General features: G+C 38.0%; 1 protein-coding gene across 1 annotated transcript in view; it reads left to right on the top strand.

Annotated features, from left to right (window-relative positions):
- The window catches only part of DNAH6 (dynein axonemal heavy chain 6), a 326,626-nt gene that overhangs the window by 76,511 nt on the left and 223,951 nt on the right, over window positions 1–26,164 (top strand). Inside the window, exons 18-22 of the mRNA XM_025353865.1 lie at window positions 55–198; window positions 12,285–12,497; window positions 13,455–13,547; window positions 14,921–15,040; window positions 25,799–25,979. Of these exons, the coding sequence (XP_025209650.1) occupies window positions 55–198; window positions 12,285–12,497; window positions 13,455–13,547; window positions 14,921–15,040; window positions 25,799–25,979 (751 nt within the window). The remainder of the gene's footprint in view (window positions 1–54; window positions 199–12,284; window positions 12,498–13,454; window positions 13,548–14,920; window positions 15,041–25,798; window positions 25,980–26,164) is intronic.

Genomic DNA, 26,164 nt, shown 5'->3' on the forward strand with positions numbered 1-26,164 from the left:
TGACTTTTACTTTATGTTTTAACTTGTTTTGCTTTGTTTTTAAATTTTTCATAGTCCAAATTCGATTGCCTGGATCCAGAAGTCCTAAATAGTCAAGTTTCTAAATATGCTAAATTTGTGACTCAACTGGAAAAAGGCTTGCCACCCAACAGTGTAGTGCCCCAGCTCAAATACAAGGTGGAAAAAATGAAAGAAAAGGTAAGGTTGGTAGAAGTTAGTTCAAAAACTGTAGGCCAATTGGTTGTTGATTGATGCTAATGAGACCAGTATCAGGAATTATTCCCTGATTAAGTTAGTCAGCTTTGCAGACAGAAAAACCAATAGTCAAAATTCGTTTTTTTGTAGTGGTACAGACTACATCCTGTCTTCATTTGGCCAAGGACAGTTAAATACTGTGGTTAGGAGGGGCGTTCAGAGTGTTTCCCAAGTGGTAAGGGAAATAGTGCAGGAATAGGTTGTAGTTATGCTAAGATACTGATATGCTCAAACCCTTAGGGAGCCAGATGAGGCTGGGGTAGACTTGTCCAGTCGGCCTTGTCCATTTGCATCAGTGCACCACACAACTATGCCATTTTCCAGATGTGCTATGATGTGAAGAAAGTTGGGAAGCCAGGCTGCAGGTGTACAGGGCTGAATCTTTGAAACCATCTCAGCTAAGCCAATGCTTGAAATGGTTAAGAAACAGGATATGATTTTAGTTTTTTAAACAATTTTAGGGTGTTTTGTTGTTGTTGTTGTTTTGTTTGTTTGTTTTTTGTTCACTCTTGTTGCCCGGGCTGGAGTGCAGTGGCACAATCTCAGCTCACTGCAATCTTGGCCTCCTGGGTTCAAGCGATTCTCCTGCCCCAGCCTCCCAAGTAGCTGTGATTATAGGCACCTGCCACCCACCACGCTGGGCTAATTTTTTGTGTTTTTTCAGTACAATCGGGGTTTCACTATGTTGGTCAGGCTAGTCTCAAAATCCTGACCTCATGTGATCTACCTGCCTCAGCCTCCCAAAGTGCTGGGATTACAGGTGTGAGCCACTATGCCTGGACAATTTTAGGGTTTTTGTTTTTTTAAGATGAAATAAAGAACTAAAAAAAAAATGTGGAGAAGAAAAGTAAGCAAAGCTTCAGACACAATGAGAAGACAATTTTCCAGCTTGAAAAGAGTGTTATTTGCATATTTTCCCCTTTAGCTTATGGTATCTAGTCAAAACACTTTCCCAAGTTGTTTAAGTCAGCTTCTTTCTTCTTTATTGCCTTTAGTGTGATTATATCATACAATTGTAAACAAATTTATTTGTTACAGTCTGCATTCCATCTTGGTTTCCCTTGAAATCCTGGTTTATATTCTTTTAAACTTGAATACGGTAAAGGTTACTTTTTGTGGCATACAGTTCTATGGGTTTTTACAAATGGGTAATGTATCCAATACAATAGTACCATACAGAACAATTTCATTACCCTAAAAATTTGCTTGTGTTGTCGCTTTGTAGTCAGCCTTTCCCTCTATCACAATTCCGCACAACCGCTGATCTGTTTTCTGTCTCTATAGTTTTGCCTTTTACAGAATATTATGTAAATGAAATAATACAACATGCAGCCTTTTGGGTCTGGATTCATTCACTCAGCAAAATGCATTTAAGATTCCTCTATGTAGTTGTACCCAAAATATATAACATACTCTTACAAATAAAAAGACAAATAACCCTTTAAAATGGGCAAAAGATTTGAATACACACTTCCCCAAAGAAGACACATGAAAAGATGCTGAACGTCATTAGTTATTAGGGAAGTGCAAAACAAAGCCACAATGAGGTAGCACTTCACATGCACTAGGATGGCTATGATCAAAGAGACAGATGATATAAGAATAAGTATTGTGGGGAATATGCAGAAATTAGAACTTCCGCATGTTGCTGGTAGGATTGTAAGCTGGTGCAGCCACTTTGGAAAATAATCTGGCAGTTTGTTCAAGATGTTAAATATAGACCTACCATATTACCAAGTGATTCTGCTCCTAGATATATGGCCAAGATAACTGAAAATATGTGTTCACACAGAAGTTTTGATACAAATGTTCATAGCAGCATTGTTCATAGTAGCCAAAAGTGGGGAAAAAACCAAATTTCCATCAATTAATAAATTGGAGAAATAAAATGTGGCATATCTATATGAAGGAATTTTATTCAGTAGTAAAATGAAATTAAGTAGTATGTGCAACAGAATAGATGAACCTTAAAAACATGATGCTAGGCTGGGTGCAGTGACTCAAGCCTGTAATCCCAATACTTTGAGAGGCCAAGGAGGGAGGATCACTTGAGCCCGGGAGTTCGAGACCAGTCTGTACAACATAGTGGGACCTCATGTCGGCAAAAAATAAGATTAAAAATTTTAAAACGTGATGCAAAGTAAGAGAAGCCTGTCACAAAAAAGGGCCAGATAGCATGTCATTTATATGAAATGTCCAGAATAAAGAAATCTATAATGAGAAAGTGAACTCATGATTACCAGGCACTGTGAGGAGGAAGAAATGGAGTGACTACTAATGGGACCTAATGAGTATGGGGTTTCATTTTGGGGTGATGACATGTTCTAAAATTAGATAGAGGTGATGGTAGCATAATTCTGTGAATTATAATTTTTTAAGAGAAAAAATATTCTTCCATGTTGTCATGTGAAGCAATAGTTCATTTCTCTCTTTCTTTTTCTCTTTCTTTCTTTTTTTCTTTCTATGAGACAGGATCTCACTGTGTTGCTCAGGTTGGTCTCGAATTCCTGGGCTCAAGCAATCTTCCCGCTTCAGCTCCCCCAAAGTGCTGGAATCACAGGCCTGAGCCACCATGCCCAGCCAGTTCATTTTTATTTTCTAGTATTCTGTTATATAGATGTACCATAGTTTCTTTATCCATTCACTTGGTGAAAGATATCTGAGTTCCGTCTCATTTTGTAGTGATTTTTAATGAAACTGCTATAAACTTTCATGTACAGCTTTTTGTTTTGTGTGAACATGAGTTTTCTATTAACTCGGGTAAATAACTAGAAGTAGGATTATTAGGTTGTATAGTAAGTGTATGTTTAACTTTATAAGAAGTTGCCAAAATGTGTTCCAAGCAAACGTAACATTTTGGCTTTTCACTAGCAATTTATGAGAATTCCAGTTTCTCCTAATCATCACTACCCCTTGTTATTGTGAGGGACGTTTTTGTTTTGTTTTGTTTTTTAATTTCAGTCATTCTAAACAATGGATGGAAGTGTCTTAAAATGGTCATAATTGGCCAGGCACGGTGGCTCACGCCTGTAATCCCAGCACTTTGGGAGGCCGAGGAGATCAAGACCATCCTGGCCAACATGGTGAAACCCCGTCTCTACTAAAAATACAAAAGTTAGCTGGGCATGGTGGTGTGTCCCTGTAGTCCTGGCTACTCCGGAGGCTGAGGCAGGAGAATAGCTTGAACCTGGAAGGTGGAGGTTTCAGTGAGCCGAGATCATGCCACTGCACTCCAGCATGGGTCATAGAGTGAGACTCAGTCTCAAAGCCCATCAGACTAACAGCGGATCTCTTGGCAGAAGCCCTACAAGCCAGAAGAGAGTGGGGGCCAATATTCAACATTCTCAAAAAATTTTTCAACCCAGAATTGCATAGCCAGGGAAACTAAGCTTCATAAGTGAAGGAGTAATAAAATTCTTTACAGACAAGCAAATGCTGAGAGATTTTGTCACCACCAGGCCTGCCATACAAGAGCTCCTGAAGGAAGCACTGAACATGGAAAGAAGCAACTGGTACCAGTCACTGCAAAAACATGCCAAATTGTAAAGACCAGTGATGCTATGAAGAAAATGCATCAATTCCCGGGGAAAATAACCAACCAACATCGTAATGACAGGATCAAATTCACACATAACAATATTAACCTTAAATGTAAATGGGCTAAATACCCCAATTAAAAGACACACACTGGCAAATTGGATAGTCAAGACATGTCAGTATGCTGTATTCAGGAGACCCATCTCACGTGCAGAGACACACATAGGCTCAAAATAAAGGGATGGAGGAAGATCTACCAAGCAAATGGAAAACAAAAAAAAAGCGGGGGTTGCATCCCAGTCTTTGATAAAACAGACTTTAAACCAACAAAGATCAAAAGAGACAAAGAAGGCTATTACATAATGGTAAACAGATCAATTTAACAAGAAGAGCTAACTATCATAAATATATATGTACCCAATACAGGAGCACCCAGATTCATAAAGCAAGTCCTTAGAGACCTAAAAAGAGACTTAGACTCCCACACAATAATAGTGGGAGATTTAACACCCCACTGTCAATATTAGACAGATCAACAAGACAGAGGTTAACAAGGAATATCCACGACGTGAACTCAGCTCTGCACCAAGTGGACCTAATAGACATCTACAGAACTCTCCACCCTGAATAAACAGAATGTACATTTTTCTCAGCACCACATCACACTTCTTCTAAAATTGACCACATAATTGAAAGTAAAGCACTCCTCAGCAAATGTAAAAGGGCAGAAATCACAACAAACTGTCTCTCAGACTACAGTGCAATCAAATTAGAACTCTGGATTAAGAAACTCACTCAAAACTGCACAACTACATGGAAACTGAACAACCTGCTCCTGAATGACTACTGGGTACATAACAAAATGAAGGCAGAAATAAAGATGTTCTTTGAAACCCATGAGAACAAAGATACAACATACCAGAATCTCTGGGTCACATTTAAAGCAGTGTGTAGAGGGAAATTTATAGCACTAAATGCCCACAAGAGGAAGCTGGAAAGATCTAAAATTGACACCCTAACATCACAGTTACAAGAACTTGAGAAGCAAGAGCAAACATATTCAAAAGCTAGCAGAAGGCAAGAAATAACTAAGATCAGAGTAGAACTGAAGGAGATAGAGACACAAAAAACCCTCCAAAAAATCAATGAATCCAGGAGCTGGTTTTTTGAAAAGATCAACAAAATTGATAGACTGCTAGCAAGACTAATAAGAAAAGAGAGAAGAATCAAATAGATGCAATAAAAAATGATAAAGGGAATATCACCACCGACCCCACAGAAATACAAACTACCATCAGAGAATACTATAAACAGAATTGGAAAAAACTACTTTAAAGTTCATATGGAACCAAAAAAGAGCCCTCATTGCCAAGACAATCCTAAGCCAAAAGAACAAAGCTGGAGGCATCATGCTACCTGACTTCAAACTATACTACAAGGCTACAGTAACCAAAACAGCATGGTACTGGTACCAAAACAGAGATACAGACCAATGGAACAGAACAGAGCCCTCAGAAATAATACCACACATCTACAACTATCTCATCTTTGACAAACCTGACAAAAACGAGAAATGGGGAAAGGATTCCCTATTTAATAAATGGTGCTGGGAAAACTGGCTAGCCATATGTAGAAAGCTGAAACTGGATCATTTCCTTACACCTCATACAAAAATTAGTTCAAGATAGATTAAAGACTTAAGTGTTAGACCTAAAACCATAAAAACCCTGGAAGAAAACCTAGGCAATACCATTCAGGACATAGGCATGGGCAAGGACTTCATGACTAAAACACCAAAAGTAATGGCAACAAAAGCCAAAACAGACAAATGGGATCTAAGTAAACTAAGGAGCTTCTGCACAGCAAAAGAAGCTACCATCAGAGTGAACAAGCAACCTACAGAATGAGAGAAAATTTTTGCAATCTATCCATCTGACAAAGGGCTAATATCCAGAATCTACAAAGAACTCAAACAAATTTACAGGAAAAAAAACAACCCCATCAAAAAGTGGGCAAAGGATATGAACAGATACTTCTCAAAAGAAGACATTTATGCAGCCAACAGACACATGAAAAAATGCTCATCATCACTGTTCATCAGAGAAACACAAATCAAAACCACAATGAGATACCATCTCATGCCAGTTAGAATGGCGATCATTAAAAAGTCAGGAAACAACAGATGCTGGAGAGGATGTGCAGAAATAGGAACGCTTTTACACTGTTGGTGAGAGTGTAAATTAGTTCAACCATTGTGGAAGACATGGAAGACAGTGTGGCGATTCCTTAAGGATCTAGAACTAGAAATATCATTTGACCCAGCAATCCCATTATTGGGTATATATCCAAAGGATTACAAATCATGCTACTGTAAAGACACCTGCACATGTATGTTTATTGAGGCACTATTCACAATAGCAAAGACTTGGAACAAGCCCAAATGTCCATCAGTGATAGACTGGATTAAGAAAATGTGGCACATATACACCATGGAATACTATGCAGCCATAAAAAATGATGCATTCATGTCCTTTGCAGGGACATGGATGAAGCTGGAAACCATCATTCTCAGCTAACTATCACAAAGACAGAAAACCAAATACCACATGTTCTCACTCATAGGTGGGAATTGAACAATGAGAACACTTGGACACAGTGCAGGGAATATCACACACCGGGTCCTGTCAGAGTGTGGGGGTCTGGGGGATGGATAGCATTAGGAGAAATACCTAATGTAAATGAAGAGTTGATGGGTGCAGCAAACCAACATGGCACATGTATATCTGTGTATCAAATCTGCACGTTATGTACATTTACCCTAGAACTTAAACTATAATAAAAAAGTCATAATTTGCATTTTTCTAATTACTAATAATGTTGAACATCATCTCATATGCTATTTGTCTTCCATCTATATTATTTGATTAAATGTTCAGATCCTTTGCCCATTTTTAATTGGGTTGTTTGGTTATAATTGAGTTTTAAGAGTTTTTCATATATTCTGCATATAAGTTTTTTTCAAATATGTAACTTGAAAATATTTTTTCCAGTCAATTGCTTGTCTTTTCAGTCCCTGTACAGTGGGATTTTCACAGAGCAAAAAGTTTTAATTTCAATAAACTCTAATTTATACTTGTTTTCTTTTATGGATCAAGCTTTTAGTATAGTATCCAAATACGTTTTTTGAAACTTAAAGTCACACAGATTTGCTCTATGTTCTTCTGTTAGAAGTTTAAAGGTTTTGTTTTCTATGTTTAGATATATGATCTATTTAGAGTTAATTTTTTCATAAAAGATCAGGTATCACGGTGTACTTTTGTACACATTATATCCAATTAATGCAGCAGCAGTATTTGAAATTATTATTTTTTCTTCAGTCATTATTTGAAAATGACTATCCTCCGCAGACACTCTTCTCCATTGACTCACCTTTGCACCTTTACCAAAAGTCAATTGACTGTATTTTTTAGTCTATTTCTGGACTCTGTTCTGTTTCATTGCTCTATAAGTCTATTCTTACATCAATAGCACACTTTCTTAATCCTGATAGCTAGTAAGTGTTGAAATTGAGTAGTCTTAATCCTCCAATTTTGTTCTTCCTTTTTACAGTTGTTTTGTCAATTCTAATTCCTTTGCCTTTCCATATCTATTTTATATTTAGCTTCTCAATATCTATAAAACTCTCTTATGGTCCAAAAACATAGTTTTATGATTTCTGTCCTTTTAAATTTTGTAAGGTTTGTTTTATATCCCAGAATATGGTCAATTTTGGTGAATCTTCCATATGCATTGAGAAGAATGTGCATTCCACTGTTGCTCAGCAATCATTCTACAAGTGTTAATTAGGTAGACTTGCTTGGCGGTGGTGTTCAGGTCATCTATACCCTTGCTGATTTTCTGCCTGCTTGTTCTGTTAGTGACTCAGAGAGGAGTGTTGAACTCTCTAACTATGATTGTGGATTTACGTAATTCTCCTTTCCATTCTATCTGTTTATGCATTTATTTTTTAAATATACTTTTATTTTAGAATAGTTTCAGATTCATAGAAAAGTTATAACAATATACCAAGGGTTCCCATATACTCCACATTCTGTTTCTTTTATTAACATGTTACATTAGTATAATACACTTGTCACCACTAATGTACCAATATCAATCCATTATTATTAACTAAAGTCCATGCTTTATCTGAATTGTCTTAGTTTTTACCTAACATCCTTTTCTTTTTCTGTCCCAAGATTTCATCTATAATAAAACATTACATTTGGTTGTCATGTCTTCTTAGGCTCTACTAGACTGTGACAGTTTCTCAGGCTGTCCTTGTTTTTCATGACCTTGATCATTTTGAAAAGTACTAGTCAAGTAGTTTATATAATATCCTTCAATTTGGATTTGTTTGCTGTTTTTCTCATAATTACACTGGAATTATACATTCTTACAAAGAAGACAAGACAGGTAAAGTATCATTTTCATCGCCTCATATCCAAAATACATGCTGTCAACATGACTTTTCACTGATGTTGTTCAGCTTGACCACATGGTTGAAGTAGCATTTGTCTTAACTGTACAGTTACTACTGCCCTTTCCATACTGTATTCTTTGAAAGGAAGTTACTATGCACAGCCATACTTAAGGGGTGGAAATTTATGTTCCACCTCCTAAAAAGCATGGACACCCCAGTAGCGATGAGCATAATTTGTATCCAGATTTTCTTTTCTTTTTTTTTTTTTTTTTTTTTTTTTTTGATATGGAGTCTTGCTCTGTCGCCCAGGCTGGAGTGCAGGGGCAGTGTAATCTCTGCTCACTGCAAGCTCCACCTCCCGCATTCACGCCATTCTCCTGCCTCAGCCTCCCAAGTAGCTGGGACTACAGGCGCCCACCACCACGCCCAGCTAATTTTTTGTATTTTTAGTAGAGACGGGGTTTCACCGTGTTAGCCAGGATGGTCTCGATCTCCTGACCTTGTGATCCACCCGCCTCGGCCTCCCAAAGTGCTGGGATTACAGATGTGAACCACCTTGCCTGGCCCAGATTTTCGTTTTTAATACTATAAGGAATAATAATACTATATTATTATTAATATACTATAATATTATTATACTGCATTATTATTATACTATAATAATATTGTTACTATGATAATACTATGAGGAATCCTTGTAGAAATGTCTGAGTATATGGATGGGTCAGGAAATATGCAAGATGAACCTGGAGCATCTTGAGGTGCTGGAAAGTAAGAAAGGGCTCAAAAAACAAAGTGATGAGAGAATATCAAAAGGGCAAGGAAGTCTTAATGGCCAAAGCCATAATAATTTGAGGCAAAAAAAAAATGTAGTATTGTATTATAACCCGTTATAAAATAAATATCCATGAATTCATTCTGATATAAATGAGGGTTTGAATGAATGGGTGAATAACTTTATGATGATACTGCCACCTCAAGATAGTGGTGCTTCATTTATTTTTATGTTGTGTTGTTGGATGTGTACACATTTAGTATAGTTACTTCTTTTTGAGGAATTGACCCTTTCATCATTTATAAATTGTCTCTCTTTATCTCTGATAAGATTCCTTGTTCTAACATTTACATTGTCTGAAATGAATATAGCTAGTTCAGCTTTCTTTTAGTGTTTGTGTGACATGGCTTTCTGCATTTTTTACTTTTAACTTGTCTGTGTTTTTATATTTAGAATATATTTATTTAGATAGCATAGAATTGATTCCTATTTTTTTATCCAGTCTGACATTCTTAGTCCCTTAACAGGTGTGTGTAGTCCACTCACATTTAAAAGTCATTATTTATATAGTTGGATTAAATCTACCATCTTGCTAGCTGTTTTATTTATTTTATTTGTTCTTTGTTTCTTTTTTTCTCTTTTTGCGCCTTTTAATTTAATTGCATATTTTATTATTCCATTTTATCTTCTCACTGAAATTATCAGTCATACCACTTTTTCAATAATTTTTAGACACAATTTTTTATAAAATTGTTTAAAATTGTTATCCTAAGCTTAAAATATAGATTTATAATTAACCCAAATCAAATATTTTACTATTTCACATGTACTGTAAAGACCTTATAATAGTACACACCTAATTAATTCCTCCATACATTCTTTGTGCTGATGTTGTTATGTCTATATTTACGTATACTATAAATATAACTTATTTTTACTATTTTTGCTCCAGACAGTTATCTTTTAGAGCAATAAAAATAAGAAAGAAAATGAATTTCACTTTACCAGTATTCCATTTCCAATTTTCTTCATTGCCTTGTGTGGATCTAAGTTTCTGACTCATAACATGCTCATTCTGCCTAAAGAATATCCTTTAATATTTCTTATCAAGTATGTATGCTAAAAATTAATTTCCTCGGTTTTTATTTTGAGGAAGTCTTTATCCTTTAGTTTTGAATGATATTTTCACTGTGTATATAATTCTGAGTCAACAGTTTTTGTTTCTGTTTTTCCTTCAGTAATTTGGAGGTATTCTTTTCTTGTTTGCATGATTTTGGACAAGCAGTCTGCTGTAGTTTTAAATTTTCGTTGTTCTGTAGATGATATGTCTTTTTTTTTTTTTTTTTTTTTTTTTGATCTGGTTACCTTCAAGATTTTCTCTTCATCTTGATTCTCATCAGTTAGGAATAGAGTATGCCTAAGTGTGCATATGTTATTGTTTACTGTTCAAATTTATTTTGCTTGATGTTCTCTGAGTATCTTGGATCTGTGATTTGGTGTTCGTTTTAAATTTTGAAAAATTTTGCAGCTGTTATTTTTCAAACATTTCTTCTGATCTGTTTTCTCTCTCTCTTCTCCTTCTATGATTTCTATGATACGTACTTTAGGCTGTTTGACATTGTCCCACAGGTCTTGGATGCTCCGTTTTGTTTTTATTTTTTCTTTTCCCTCTTTTTTCTGTGTGTCAGTTTCTGGAGTTTATACTCATTTATCTTCAAATTCATTAATTCCTTGGCTGTGTTAAACCCTTTACAGGCATTCTTTATCTCTTATCTCTTTTTTTATTTCTAGCGTTTTTGTTCGATTTGTAATTGTACTTTCCATCTCTCTGTTGACATTTCCCAACTGATTTTGCTTGTTATCTAACTTTTCCTTTAGAACCTTTAACATATTAATCATAGTTATTTTAAATTATCTACTTCCAACATATGTGTCATTTCTGGATCTGATTATTGTTTTGCCTCTTAGATGTGTGGTTTTTCTTGTCTTTTCACATGCATCTTAATTTTTTGTTTAAAGTCAGGTATCTTATATAGTACAGTAAATACCAAAGCAAATAATATTTATGCTTGGAAATGAGCATGCCTCTTCTTCTACTTGGATTTTTGTGTGACATGTTGCATTAAATCTAATTAGGAATTGGGCTAGGTTTAAGGGTTGATGTTGCTATGGTTACCCTCAGGCACCACAGGTTTCAAATTTTTCTAGTGATACCTTGAATTTAGGGTTGGGCTGGTTTACCAAAGGTTATTTTCTCAATTTCTATTTTCCCCTGACCTTGGGTCTTCCCTTTGTGTTGTGCTCACTGAAAATCTGTCACTGGCAGCTTTCCACTCTGTATCCCACTGCTATTTTTACTCAATATTTGTTAACCTGGTGGCGGAGGTGAGAAGGAACATTCCCTCATGTTCTCATAAAACCTTTATCATACGAGGCACTCCAGCTCTTGTTCTCAGAATTCCTATCGCAGGTGCTCCTCCCCCTTTTCCAACTGTAGTGCTGAGCCTAGCATTTATTTCTGTCCCTCCCCCAAGGGTAAATTGGTTTTTTTCCATGTTCTATTTCTCCAGTTATAGGAAGATATCATCAATGAGTTATCACTAGTGCCTTAAGGTAGCACAGTTTGTTGCTCTTTTCCCTGTACATCAAGGGTTTTTTTTCCACAAGGGAGCTAAGGCAGATGAATTTTTTGGAGCTACTATAATGGCCACTGTTTCCCTCCCCAAGCCAGCATTATAAGAAAAGCTTTCTGAGGAGTCCTTTCAGTCTTCACTGTCAATCTCCATTGTATTTGTAGGCTCAGAGACTTTCCATTCTCATTCTACCCCACAGTTAATATTCGGCTAAATTTTTGAAATTTAGCCGAATCTTCTTAATAGTTTGTATGTCATCCCAAGGAATCTGCCCCAGGTAGGAAATTTTTCAGTTGTTGTTTCTCCTTGTGGAGAAACCTGTCAGTATCAATCTCTCTCCAAATTTTGAGTTGGTTCCGCCCTGCACTCTTGGTTTTTTTTTCTTTTTTTTAATTATACTTTAAGTTCTAGGGTACATGTGCATAACGTGCAGGTTGGTTACACATGTATACTAATAGGCTCAATTAGAGCCATTAATTTGCAGTCGTCCAGATTTTGCTTTGTGGAAAGAGGGTAAGTGGTGCTTTTTCCAGCTCTCTACATGCATAAATTGAAACCAGAACCTTTGGGTTATATTTTTAAGATAAAAAGCATCATGTCTCTGAGAGTGTTTGCTTTTCAGCTTCCAGTTATCATTGACTTGAGAAACCCGACTTTGAAGGCAAGACATTGGGCAGCTATTGAACAAACAGTTGATGCCACTCTAGTGGATACTGAAATTCCATTAACCTTGGAGAGGCTCTCTGAGTTGCATGTTTTTGACTTTGGTCAAGAAATCCAGGACATATCTGGACAGGCTTCTGGAGAAGCTGCCTTAGAAGCAATTCTTAAAAAGGTAAGTCTGGAATATATATTTATCTATATATAATTAGGGAATGTGAAAGTTTTCAGATTCAACATTTGGTGATCTGGATGGATTTTTCAACGTTGCAGCTTTCGCTCTCTCATTATCAGTCATCCCTCTGTTGTTTCCTTACAACAGGTATTACTGTTTTCACCTCTAAAAATCTCCTCCTTCTGCTTATCCTATAGCACATAGGAACTTGATGGCTACAAGGTTTGAAATGTGCATGCTTATATAAGAAACCATATCCCAAGAAAGATCTTTTAAACCCAAATAAATTATCTCCAAAACTACCAGAGAAATCTGTTAAATCTTCAAAAGACATTAAGATTTTCCCAGTTATGATACTATCTCCTTACACTAAAAATATATACACACCTACTAACCCTCTGCATAAAAAGAATTTTTTTTCTGTCAAAGCATATGTGTTAATGTCAATCAAATAAAATTAAGCAAATTAGTGTCATTTATCCAAGAAGAAGATTTTAAGAATTTTAAAGGGCAGGCCGGGAGTGGTGGCTCACGCCTATAATCCCAGCACTTTGGGAGGCCGAGGTGGGCGGATCACGAGGTCAGGCGATCAAGACCATCCTGGCTAACATGGTGAAACCTCATCTCTACTAAAAATTAAAAATTAAAAAAAAAAAAATTAGCCAGGTGTGGTGGCAGGTGCCTGTAGTCCCAGCTACTCAGGAGGCTGAGGCAGAAGAATGGTGTGAACTCGGGAGGCGGAGCTTGCAGTGAGCCGAGATTGCGCCACTGCACTCCAGCCTGGGCAACAGAGCGAGACTCCTTCTCAAAAAAAAAAAAAAAAAAAAAAGAATTTTAAAGGGCAATAAGGAGGAAAATGGAATAATTATGGAGTTTTTACTTATTTCATTTCACATGCTTTATTGAGTATCTAAGCACACTGAATTCAGATATCCTAAGACTTGAATTATTTCTAAGGTGGAGGACTCTTGGAAAACAACTGAATTTGTCATTCTGCCTCACCGTGACTCCAAAGATGTGTTTATACTGGGCGGCACAGATGACATACAGGTGGGTGAGTAGGTTATTGAAAGCTTATGGTAAAGATCCCAGTCACACCTAGTCTTAAATCTTCTGTGAGAGATTATGATGAGGGAATAAAATATGAGAGTCACTTAATAAGAAAAATCTAATTGGGAAAGCAAAATGAATGCAAATAATTAACACGAATGCTTGTACATGATATATTTAACAACGTTAAAAATTGCATATATATGTAAGAGTTACAACCTGTAGTTGGAACTATTGAGGAACTTACAAAAACAAGGAGACCAGTTACAGCTGAAGTGATCAAAGCATTCTTCCTAGACCAGTCATAACAAGCTGGATCTTAAATATTAGATGGGATTTAATAGACATAGAAAAAAAATAAAGGGCACTTCAAACCCTGTAAATAAGGCAAAGAAACCTGAATGAGCATTTCATGTTTATAGCACACTAAAAGACTAAGTTCACTTGAACTTATTGGAATTAGGAGACAATGGCCATACTCTGTCAACCACAGAAGAAAATAAATCTAACTCATGTGTTTGGAATAGTCTTTATCATTTAAAATCTGAAGGCGCATTTGTTTAGCAAAGGGAGCTGGGTCACATAGCCCAACTTAAAAGGCAAAGCCCTGGCCTAATAGGGTGTATCCAGGCCGGAATTAGAGATAAAATAGCTTTTCCAGGTGTAGGTTGGAAGAGCAAGACCAGACATCACTCTGCACAGGGGATGGGAGAGCAGACTCAAAGAGGTCAGTAAGTTTAGGCTAAATGTAGTGAGGGTTCTACTCTCAAAAGGCTTATTATTGAAATGGACCATTAAATCTTTCAGATTAACAGACACATTTTTTAAAATTCACATGCTTCGTGAGAGATGCTGTTGTATAAAGGGGAGTAGTAGGGGAGGGAGGTAGAGGAGAAACTGTGTATAACCATTCAGAGCTTGATATGAATGAGTTCAATTCTCTCTTCCTTGAGATAATTGACAGGAAGTGATAATTCATTGGACAGAAGACAGCTAATTTTGCCAGTATATGATATTTTGAGAAACAAAGGCAAGCCCGGGTGATCAAATTGTGTTAAGAAGGTAAAAGTTACCTAATAGTGAGCAGAGAGAGGAGAAGAGTGTCAACTCAAACAAAAACTTGTGCCATTGTTAGTTACAGGAACAGCAGAAATTTGGCAATCAGAAGTCCTAGCTGACCTTTGAAGGAACATCGTGGTGCCACAAGGATGTGAATAATGAGGGAAAATTGATGAGTAGGAAACAGTAGGAGGGACTAAGCTATTAATTCAAAGAGTTGACCTTTAAGTAGACACTTGGGATTATGTATCTGAAATAGTACTGAAAGCGCAAATACTTGGTGCTGCAAGTGTTTTCTTCCCCTTCCTTTAAAGGTCCTTCTTGATGATAGCACCATCAATGTTGCAACCCTTGCGTCATCACGTTACATTGGTCCACTGAAAACTCGAGTGGATGAATGGCAAAAACAACTTGCTTTATTTAATCAGACACTGGTGAGTAAGAATAATTTCGATTCATACACTCAGAGAATTGGAGAGTCACAAGGACCTTAGGAATTATTTGTTTCATTATTTAAATACTATCTGGTTTTAAAATGTAAGTTTTGGAGTGGAGCAAGATGGCCGAATAGGAACAGCTCCAGTCTCCAACTCCCAGGGCGAACGACACAGAAGACCGATGATTTCTGCATTTTCAACTGAGGTACTGGGTTAATCTCACTAGGGAGTGCCGGACAATCGGTGCTGGTCAGCTGCTGCAGCCCGACCAGTGAGACCTGAAGCAGGGTGAGGCATCGCCTCACCTGGGAAGCGCAAGGGGAAAGGGAATCCCTTTTCCTAGCCAGGGGAACTGAGACACACAACACCTGGAAAATCAGGTAACTCCCACCCCATTACTGCACTTTAAGCAAACAGGCACACCAGGAGATTATATCCCAAACCTGGCCAGGAGGGTCCCACGCCCAGGGAGCCTCCCTCATTGCTAGCACAGCAGTCTGCGATCTCGCTGCAAGGCAACAGCGAGGCTGGGGGAGGGGCACCCGCCATTGCTGAGGCTTAAGTAGGTAAACAAAGCCGCTGGGAAGCTCGAACTGGGTGGAGCTCACAGCAGCTCAAGGAAACCTGCCTGTCTCTGTAGACTCCACCTCTGGGGACAGGGCACAGTAAACAACCACAAAAGCAGCAGAAACCTCTGCAGATGCAAACGACTCTGTCTGACAGCTTTGAAGAGAGCAGTGGATCTCCCAACACGGAGGTTGAGTTCTGAGAAGGGACAGACTGCCTGCTCAAGTGGGTCCCTGACCCCTGAGTAGCCTAACTGGGAGACATCCCCCACTAGGGGCAGTCTGACACCCCACAAGTCACAGGGTGGAGTACACCCCTGAGAGGAAGCCTCCAAAGCAAGAATCAGACAGGTACACTTGCTGTTCAGCAATATTTTATCTTCTGCAGCCTCTGCTGCTAATACCCAGGCAAACAGGGTCTGGAGTGGACCTCAAGCAATCTCCAACAGACCTGCAGCTGAGGGTCCTGACTGTTAGAAGGAAAACTATCAAACAGGAAGGACACCTACACCAAAACCCCATCAGTATGTCACCATCATCATCAAAGACCAGAGGCAGATAAAACCACAAAGATGGGGAAAAAGCACGGCAGAAAAGCTGGAAATTCAAAAAATAAGAGCGCATCTCCCCCGGCAAAGGAGCGCAACTCATCGCCAGCAACGGATCAAAGCTTGACGGAGAATGACTTTGACGAGATGAGAGAAGAAGGCTTCAGTCCATCAAATTTCTCAGAGCTAAAGGAGGAATTACGTACCCAGCGCAAAGAAACTAAAAATCTTGAAAAAAAAGTGGAAGAATTGATGGCTAGAGTAATTAATGCAGAGAAGGTCATAAACGAAATGAAAGAGATGAAAACCATGACACGAGAAATACGTGACAAATGCACAAGCTTCAGTAACCGACTCGATCAACTGGAAGAAAGAGTATCAGCGATTGAGGATCAAATGAATGAAATGAAGCGAGAAGAGAAACCAAAAGAAAAAAGAAGAAAAAGAAATGAACAAAGCCTGCAAGAAGTATGGGATTATGTAAAAAGACCAAATCTACGTCTGATTGGGGTGCCTGAAAGTGAGGGGGAAAATGGAACCAAGTTGGAAAACACTCTTCAGGATATCATCCAGGAGAACTTCCCCAACCTAGTAGGGCAGGCCAACATTCAAATCCAGGAAATACAGAGAACGCCACAAAGATACTCCTCGAGAAGAGCAACTCCAAGACACATAATTGCCAGATTCACCAAAGTTGAAATGAAGGAAAAAATCTTAAGGGCGGCCAGAGAGAAAGGTCGGGTTACCCACAAAGGGAAGCCCATCAGACTCACAGCAGATCTCTCGGCAGAAACTCTACAAGCCAGAAGAGAGTGGGAGCCAATATTCAACATTCTTAAAGAAAAGAATTTTCAACCCAGAATTTCATATCCAGCCAAACTAAGTTTCATAAGTGAAGGAGAAATAAAATCCTTTACAGATAAGCAAATGCTGAGAGATTTTGTCACCACTAGGCCTGCCTTACAAGAGACCCTGAAGGAAGCACTAAACATGGAAAGGAACAACTGGTACCAGCCATTGCAAAAACATGCCAAAATGTAAAGACCATTAAGGCTAGGAAGAACTGCATCAACTAATGAGCAAAATAACCAGTTAATATCATAATGGCAGGATCAAGTTCACACATAACAATATTAACCTTAAATGTAAATGGACTAAATGGTCCAATTAAAAGACACAGACTGGCAAACTGGATAAAGAGTCAAGACCCATCAGTCTGCTGTATTCAGGAGACCCATCTCACATGCAGAGACATACATAGGCTCAAAATAAAGGGATGGAGGAAGATTTACAAAGCAAATGGAGAACAAAAAAAAGCAGGGGTTGCAATACTAGTCTCTGATAAAGCAGACTTTAAACCATCAAAGATCAAAAGAGACAAAGAAGGCCATTACATAATAGTAAAACGATCAATTCAACAGGAAGAGCTAACTATCCTAAATATATATGCACCCAATACAGGAGCACCCAGATTCATAAAGCAAGTCCTTAGAGACTTACAAAGAGACTTAGACTCCCATACAATAATAATGGGAGACTTCAACACTCCACCGTCAACATTAGACAGATCAACGAGACAGAAAGTTAACAAGGATATCCAGGAATTGAACTCATCTCTGCAGCAAGCAGACCTAATAGACATCTATAGAACTCTCCACCCCAAATCGACAGAATATACATTCTTCTCAGCACCACATCGCACTTATTCCAAAATTGACCACATAACTGGAAGTAAAGCATTCCTCAGCAAATGTACAAGAACAGAAATTGTAACAAACTGTCTCTCAGACCACAGTGCAATCAAACTAGAACTCAGGACTAAGAAACTCAATCAACACTGCTCAACTACATGGAAACTGAACAACCTGCTCCTGAATGACTACTGGGTACATAACAAAATGAAGGCAGAAATAAAGATGTTCTTTGAAACCCATGAGAACAAAGATACAACATACCAGAATCTCTGGGACACATTTAAAGCAGTGTGTAGAGGGAAATTTATAGCACTAAATGCCCACAAGAGAAAGCAGGAAAGATCTAAAATTGACACTCTAACATCACAATTAAAAGAACTAGAGAAGCAAGAGCAAACGCATTCAAAAGCTAGCAGAAGGCAAGAAATAACTAAGATCAGAGCAGAACTGAAGGAGATAGAGACACAAAAAACCCTCCAAAAAATCAATGAATCCAGGTGTTGGTTTTTTGAAAAGATCAACAAAATTGACAAACCGCTAGCAAGACTAATAAAGAAGAAAAGAGAGAAGAATCAAATAGACGCAATAAAAAATGATAAAGGGGTTATCACCACCGACCCCACAGAAATACAAACTACCATCAGAGAATACTATAAACACCTCTACGCAAATAAACTAGAAAATCTAGAAGAAATGGATAATTTCCTGGACACTTACACTCTTCCAAGGCTAAACCAGGAAGAAGTTGAATCCCTGAATAGACCAATAGCAGGCTCTGAAATTGAGGCAATAATTAATAGCCTACCAACCAAAAAAAGTCCAGGACCAGATGGATTCACAGCTGAATTCTACCAGAGGTACAAGGAGCTGGTACCATTCCTTCGGAAACTATTCCAATCAATAGAAAAAGAAGGAATCCTCCCTAACTCATTTTATGAGGCCAACATCATCCTGATACCAAAGCCTGGCAGAGACACAACAAAAAAAGAGAATTTTAGACCAATATCCCTGATGAACATCGATGCAAAAATCCTCAATAAAATACTGACAAACTGGATTCAGCAGCACATCAAAAAGCTTATCCACCATGATCAAGTGGGTTTCATCCCTGGGATGCAAGGCTGGTTCAACATTCGCAAATCAATAAACATAATCCAGCATATAAACAGAACCAAAGACAAGAACCACATGATTATCTCAATAGATGCAGAAAAGGCTTTTGACAAAATTCAACAGCCCTTCATGCTAAAAACGCTCAATAAATTCGGTATTGATGGAACGTACCTCAAAATAATAAGAGCTATTTATGACAAACCCACAGCCAATATCATACTGAATGGGCAAAAACTGGAAAAATTCCCTTTGAAAACTGGCACAAGACAGGGATGCCCTCTCTCACCACTCCTATTCAACATAGTGTTGGAAGTTCTGGCTAGGGCAATCAGACAAGAGAAAGAAATCAAGGGTATTCAGTTAGGAAAAGAAGAAGTCAAATTGTCCCTGTTTGCAGATGACATGATTGTATATTTAGAAAATCCCATTGTCTCAGCCCAAAATCTCCTTAAGCTGATAAGCAACTTCAGCAAAGTCTCAGGATACAAAATTAATGTGCAAAAATCACAAGCATTCTTATACACCAGTAACAGACAAACAGAGAGCCAAATCATGAATGAACTTCCATTCACAATTGCTTCAAAGAGAATAAAATACCTAGGAATCCAACTTACAAGGGATGTAAAGGACCTCTTCAAGGAGAACTACAAACCACTGCTCAGTGAAATAAAAGAGGACACAAACAAATGGAAGAACATACCATGCTCATGGATAGGAAGAATCAATATCGTGAAAATGGCCATACTGCCCAAGGTTATTTATAGATTCAATGCCATCCCCATCAAGGTACCAACGAGTTTCTTCACAGAATTGGAAAAAACTGCTTTAAAGTTCATATGGAACCAAAAAAGAGCCCGCATCTCCAAGACAATCCTAAGTCAAAAGAACAAAGCTGGAGGCATCACGCTACCTGACTTCAAACTATACTACAAGGCTACAGTAACCAAAACAGCATGGTACTGGTACCAAAACAGAGATATAGACCAATGCAACAGAACAGAGTCCTCAGAAATAATACCACACATCTACAGCCATCTGATCTTTTACAAACCTGAGAGAAACAAGAAATGGGGAAAGGATTCCCTATTTAATAAATGGTGCTGGGAAAATTGGCTAACCAAAAGTAGAAAGCTGAAACTGGATCCTTTCCTTACTCCTAATATGAGAATTAATTCAAGATGGATTAGAGACTTAAATGTTAGACCTAATACCATAAAAACCCTAGAGGAAAACCTAGGTAGTACCATTCAGGACGTAGGCATGGGCAAAGACTTCATGTCTAAAACACCAAAAGCAACGGCAACAAAAGCCAAAATTGACAAATGGGATCTCATTAAACTAAAGAGCTTCTGCACAGCAAAAGAAACTACCATCAGAGTGAACAGGCAACCTACACAATGGGAGAAAATTTTGGCAATCTACTCATCTGACAAAGGGCTAATATCCCGAACCTACAAAGAACTCAAACAAATTTACAAGAAAAAAACAAACAACCCCATCAAAAAGTGGGCAAAGGATATGAACAGACATTTCTCAAAGGAAGACATTCATACAGCCAACAGACACATGAAAAAATGCTCATCATCACTGGCCATCAGAGAAATGCAAATCAAAACCACAATGAGATACCATCTCACACCAGTTAGAATGGCGATCATTAAAAAGTCAGGAAACAACAGGTGCTGGAGAGGATGTGGAGAAATAGGAACACTTTTACACTGTTGGTGGGATTGTAAACTAGTTCAACCATTATGGAAAACAGTATGGCGATTCCTCAAGGATCTAGAACTAGATGTACCATATGACCCAGCCATCCCATTACTGGGGATATACCCAAAGGATTATAAATTATGCTGCTATAAAGACACATGCACATGTATGTTTATTGCGGCACTATTCACAATAACAAAGACTTGGAATCAACCCAAATGTCCATCAGTGACAGACTGGATTAAGAAACTGTGGCACATATACACCATGGAATACTATGCAGCCATAAAAAAGGATGAATTTGTGTCCTTTGTAGGGACATGGATGCAGCTGGAAACCATCATTCTTAGCAAACTATCACAAGAACAGAAAACCAAACACCGCATGTTCTCATGGATGGGAACTGAACAATGAGATCACTTGGACTCGGGAGGGGGAACATCACGCACCGGGGCCTATCATGGGGAGGGGGGGGGGGGGGGGGATTGCATTGGGCGTTATACCTGATGTAAATGACGAGTTGATGGGTGCAGCACAGCAACATGGCACAAGTATACATATGTAACAAACCTGCACGTTATGCGCATGTACCCTAGAACTTAAAGTATAATAATAATTAAAAAAAAAAGAAATAAAATGTAAGTTTTAATTGTGGACATGTTATTGTGTTTAGAATGTAAGGGAAATACACAGGTATTGAGCTCTTCTTTACATAATTATACAGCTTAATGATTTTACCATCGCCCTTGCATAGGTATACTTCAATCATATTGTAGATTTGGTTCCAAACCACCATGATAACCCAAACGTTACAATAAAGAAATTTTGCCACATGAATTTTTTTGTTTCAAAGAACATATAAAAGTTATGTTGAATTGGGAATACATGGACACAAAGATAGAAACAATAGCCACTGGAGACTACTAAAGAGGGGAGAGAGGAAGGGTGCAAGGGTGGAAAAACTACCTATTGGATACTATGCTCACTCTCTGAATGACAAGATCATTCATACCTCAAACCTCGGGATTACACAGCATACCCATTTAACAAACCTGCACATGTAACCCCTGAATCTAAAATATAAGTTGAAATTATTTTTAAAAAGTTATGTTTATACTGTACTGTAGTCCATTAAGTGTGCAATACTATATTGCTAAAAAATGCTAATGATTATCTGAGCCTTCAGTGACTCATCATCTTTTGGCTGGTGGAAGATCTTGCCTCAATGTTGATGGGTGGCTGCTGAAGTTTGGGGGTGCTGTGACAATTTCCTAAAATAAGACAACAATGAAGTTTGCCACATTCATCGACTCTTCCTTCTATTAAAAAAAAAATCTTTGTAGCATGTAATATTTTATAGCATTTTACCCATGACAGAACTTCTTTCAAAATTGGAGTCAGTGTTCTCAAGCCCTACTTCTGCTTTATCAGCTATGTTTATGTAATATCCTAAATCCTTTGTTGTCATTTCAACAATGTTTATAGCATTTTCCCCAGGAGTAGATTCCATCTCAAGAAACCACTTTCTTTGCTCATCCATAAGAAGTGAGTCCTCATCTGTTCAAATTTTATCATGAGATTGCAGCAATTCAGTTACATCTTCAGGCTCCACTCCTAATTCTAGTTCTCCTGCTATTTCCACCACATCTGCTGTTGTTTCCTCCACTGAAGTCTTGAATCCCTCAAAGTCACCTATGAGGGTTGGGATCAACTTCTTCCAAACTCCTATTAGTGTTGATATTTTGACCTCCTCCCATGAATGACAAATATTTTCAGTGGCATCTAGAATGATGACTCCTTTCCAGAGGGTTTTTTAATTCACTTTTCCCAGATCCATCAGAGGAATTACTATCTGTGGCAGATATAGCCTTACAAAATGTATTTCTTAAATAATAAGATTTTCAAGTTGAAAGTACTCCTTAATCCATGGGCTGCAGAATGGATGTTGTGTTAGCAGGCGTGAAAACAATGTAAATCTCCTTGTACATCTCCATAAGAGCTCTTGGGTTACCAGGTCCATTGTCAATGAACAGTAGTATTTTGAAAGAAGCCTTTTCTTCTGAGCAGTAGGTCTCAACAGCAGGCTTAAAATATTCAGTAAATCATGCTGTAAACAGATGTGCTGTCACACAGGCTTTGTTGTTTCATTTTTAGAGCACAGACAGAGTAGATTTGGCATAATTCTTAAGGGCCTTGAGATTTTTTGAATGGTAAATGAGCATTGGTTTTAACTCAAAGTCACCAGCTGCATTTATCCCTAACATGAGTCAGCTTGTCCTTTGAATCTTTGAAGCCAGGCATTGACTTATCTTCATTAGCTATAAAAGTCCTACATGGCATCTTCTTCTAATAGAAGGCTATTTTGTCTTCATTGAAAACCTGTTGTTGAGAGTAGCCACCTTCATCAATGATCTTAGCTAAATCCTCTGGATAACTTGCTGCAGCTTCATCAGCACTTGCTGCTTCACCTTGCACTTTTATGTTACAGCGATAGCTTCTTTCACTCTCATGAATCAACGTCTGCTACCTTCAAACTTTACTTCCACATCTTCCTCACCTCTTTTAGCCTTTTTAAAATTGAAAAGAGTTAGAGTCTTGCCTCAGATTAGGCTTTAGCTTAAGGGAATGTCATGGTTGGTTTGATCTTCTATTCAAACCACTCAAACTTTCTCCAAATCAGAAATAAGGTTTTGGCTTTTTATCATTTGTGTCTTCACTGAAGTTGCATTTTTAATTTCCTTCAAGAACTTTTCCTTTGCATTCACAACTGTCTTAATTGTTTCGTGCAAGAGGCTAAGCTTTTGACCTATCTTGGCTTTTGACATGCCTTCTTAACTAAGTTTAATCATTTCTAACTTTTGATTTAAATTGAGAGACATGTGACTGTTCCTTTCACTTGGACACTTAAAGGCCATTGTAGTGTTATTAATTGGCCTAATTTCAATATTGTTGTGTCTCAGGGAATGACAGGGGGCAGTGAGGAGAAGAAATGAGATAGGGGAACAGGGGAACAGCCAGTCAGTGGAGCAGACAGAACATAGATAATACTTATCAATTAAGTTTGCCATCTTATATAAGCATGGTTCATGGCACCCCAAAACAATTATAATCATAACATCAAAGATTACTGATCACAGATCACCATAACAGATATAATAATAATAATGTTTAATAATAATATTTTTAATATTGCAAGAATTATCAAAATGTGACCCAGAGACAGAGTAAGCACATGTTGTTGGAAAAATGGCATGAATTAACTTTTTGATGCAGGGTTCCCACAAAACTTCAATTTATAAAAACTGCAGTATCTGCAAAGTGCAGTAAAGTGAAGCACAATAAAACAAAGCATGCCTGTATTATCATTTTGCTGTGAAACAAATACTACAAACTTAAGCAATACCTTTGTTATCTCACAGTTTCTGTGGCTCAGGAGTTCAGGCATGGTTTAACTGAGGCCTCTTGCTCAGGGTCTAACAAGGTTGCAATTAAGATGTCAGCCAGACTGGGTTCTCATCAGAAGTTTAACCGAGGAATGATCCACTTCCAAGCTCACTCAGTTGTTGGCAGAATTAATTTTCTGGGAATTCTTGGGCTAAGGGCTTCAATCTCTTGCTGGCTCTCAGCTGGAGGCCATCCTCAGCTCCTAGATGTTGCCCACATTTTTTTCTTTATGTGACCATGACCATTGGCTGCATCAATCTAGCAAAGAAGAAAAAGATCCTAGCAAGATGACTATTACAGTCTTATATAACATAAACACAATTATGTACATTCTGTTACCTTTGCCACATCCCATATGCCTGGGAACAAGTCATAGATGGCACCCACACTCAAGGGGAGAGGATTACACAGGAATGTGAATGCCACATCTTGGGGGCCACCTTATGAGTCTTGCTACAACGACTTTATATTTACTGGAAGAATGCTCATTGTTGCTTGAAGTCTCCTTGGAATCTCTCCTTGTGGTGCACATGCCCTTTTGATTTTTTTCCACCTTTGATTGTCCCATAGCAAAACAAAAAACCCACTTACACTAATCTCACTTTGTTCCCATCCAATCTCTTTCTTAGACTTCAGATATTTAGCTTGACTTAATTATGTTTAGGTTTCTAGACATTCTAATATGAGAAGTTATCTATGAAATAATAAAGGCAGTAAGAGGGAAAAGATAACTTGGGCCAACTTTGTTTCAAAGAGAACTTTCTCAGAAATTCATCTTCTTCGACCAACCACATTGTCTGAGTCCAGTCCAGCCTCCTGGACTGATGGCTGAGCCCTGTGAAGGGAGGGACTACAGATCAAAGTCAAAGAGGACATTTTCATAGAAGGTCCCTGAAAGAAACCTAAGCTGAATAGTGAAGACCCCCCAGAGAATGAATTGCTTGGAAAGTATGAGACCTAAGACAAACCAGGAAGTGGTTGTGACATTTGGGCTTACTCCCAAACCTAGAGTGAGAAGTGAGGAACTCTTTCATGGATTTTGGGCACACACATGCAGTAATAGCAGGAGGCACAGAGGACAGGTGAGATCTATGGACATTTAATTTCTGACCCTGTATTTCTGATTTCTTTTATTAACAGTAATTTGTCTAAAAGCAGAGGGAATGTATGATTTTCATGTTCCAGTCTTCTATATTTACCACATATGCTGTCATGAGCAGGGTTTTTTTTTTTTTTTAATTTTCATTATTTAAAGAAAAGTGAAGGAAGAATTAACACATGATTGAGATAAAAGAAAAAAACAAACTTTTTTTCATGAAAATCTTGTTTATGTTTGAAAATGGTCACCAGACTTTCCTTTTCCCTTCACACCTCCTTGCGTAAGCATCATGCTGCCCCCTGAATCTCTCCTGTGGGTAATTTTAATCATGTTTCTCTGGATCCATTCTGGTAACCACATGGAAGACCCATTAGAACTCTGCTCAGTAGACAGTGGGATGAAATCAGACTAAGGTGAATCTTGGACCTTGTAAGGAATTTAATTTCAAACGACCTGTGAGGAGTCATAACACGACCCTCAAGGAAAAAGATCCAGTGATTCCCTGTGTCATGATTTTTACTGTAACCGTATGTTTTTAATTGAGGAATTAAAATTTGACAATGTCCATATTTTTCTCCTAGGAAGAGTGGCTGACCTGCCAAAGAAACTGGCTCTACCTAGAAAGTATTTTCAGTGCTCCAGATATTCAGAGGCAATTGCCTGCAGAGTCCAAGATGTTCCTTCAGGTGGACAAGTCATGGAAAGAAATCATGAGAAAGGTGAATCGGCTGCCTAATGCTCTTCGAGCCGCTACTCAGCCAGGTATGAAACAAAATTCCAAACAAGCAAAAAGACTACAATCACCTAAAATGTTTCTCTGGGAACCTAATAACATGTGGTCCATTCAACCCTTGATTCTAGTCAGTATGGACAAATAGGAATCCTTGCATCTGACACACTTGCTAAGCAATGTCAATGGAACACTGGACTTTTTTATTATTATTTCT

Source organism: Theropithecus gelada, chromosome 13 (assembly GCF_003255815.1).
Source record: "Theropithecus gelada isolate Dixy chromosome 13, Tgel_1.0, whole genome shotgun sequence".
Classification (NCBI taxonomy): Eukaryota; Metazoa; Chordata; class Mammalia; order Primates; family Cercopithecidae; genus Theropithecus; species Theropithecus gelada.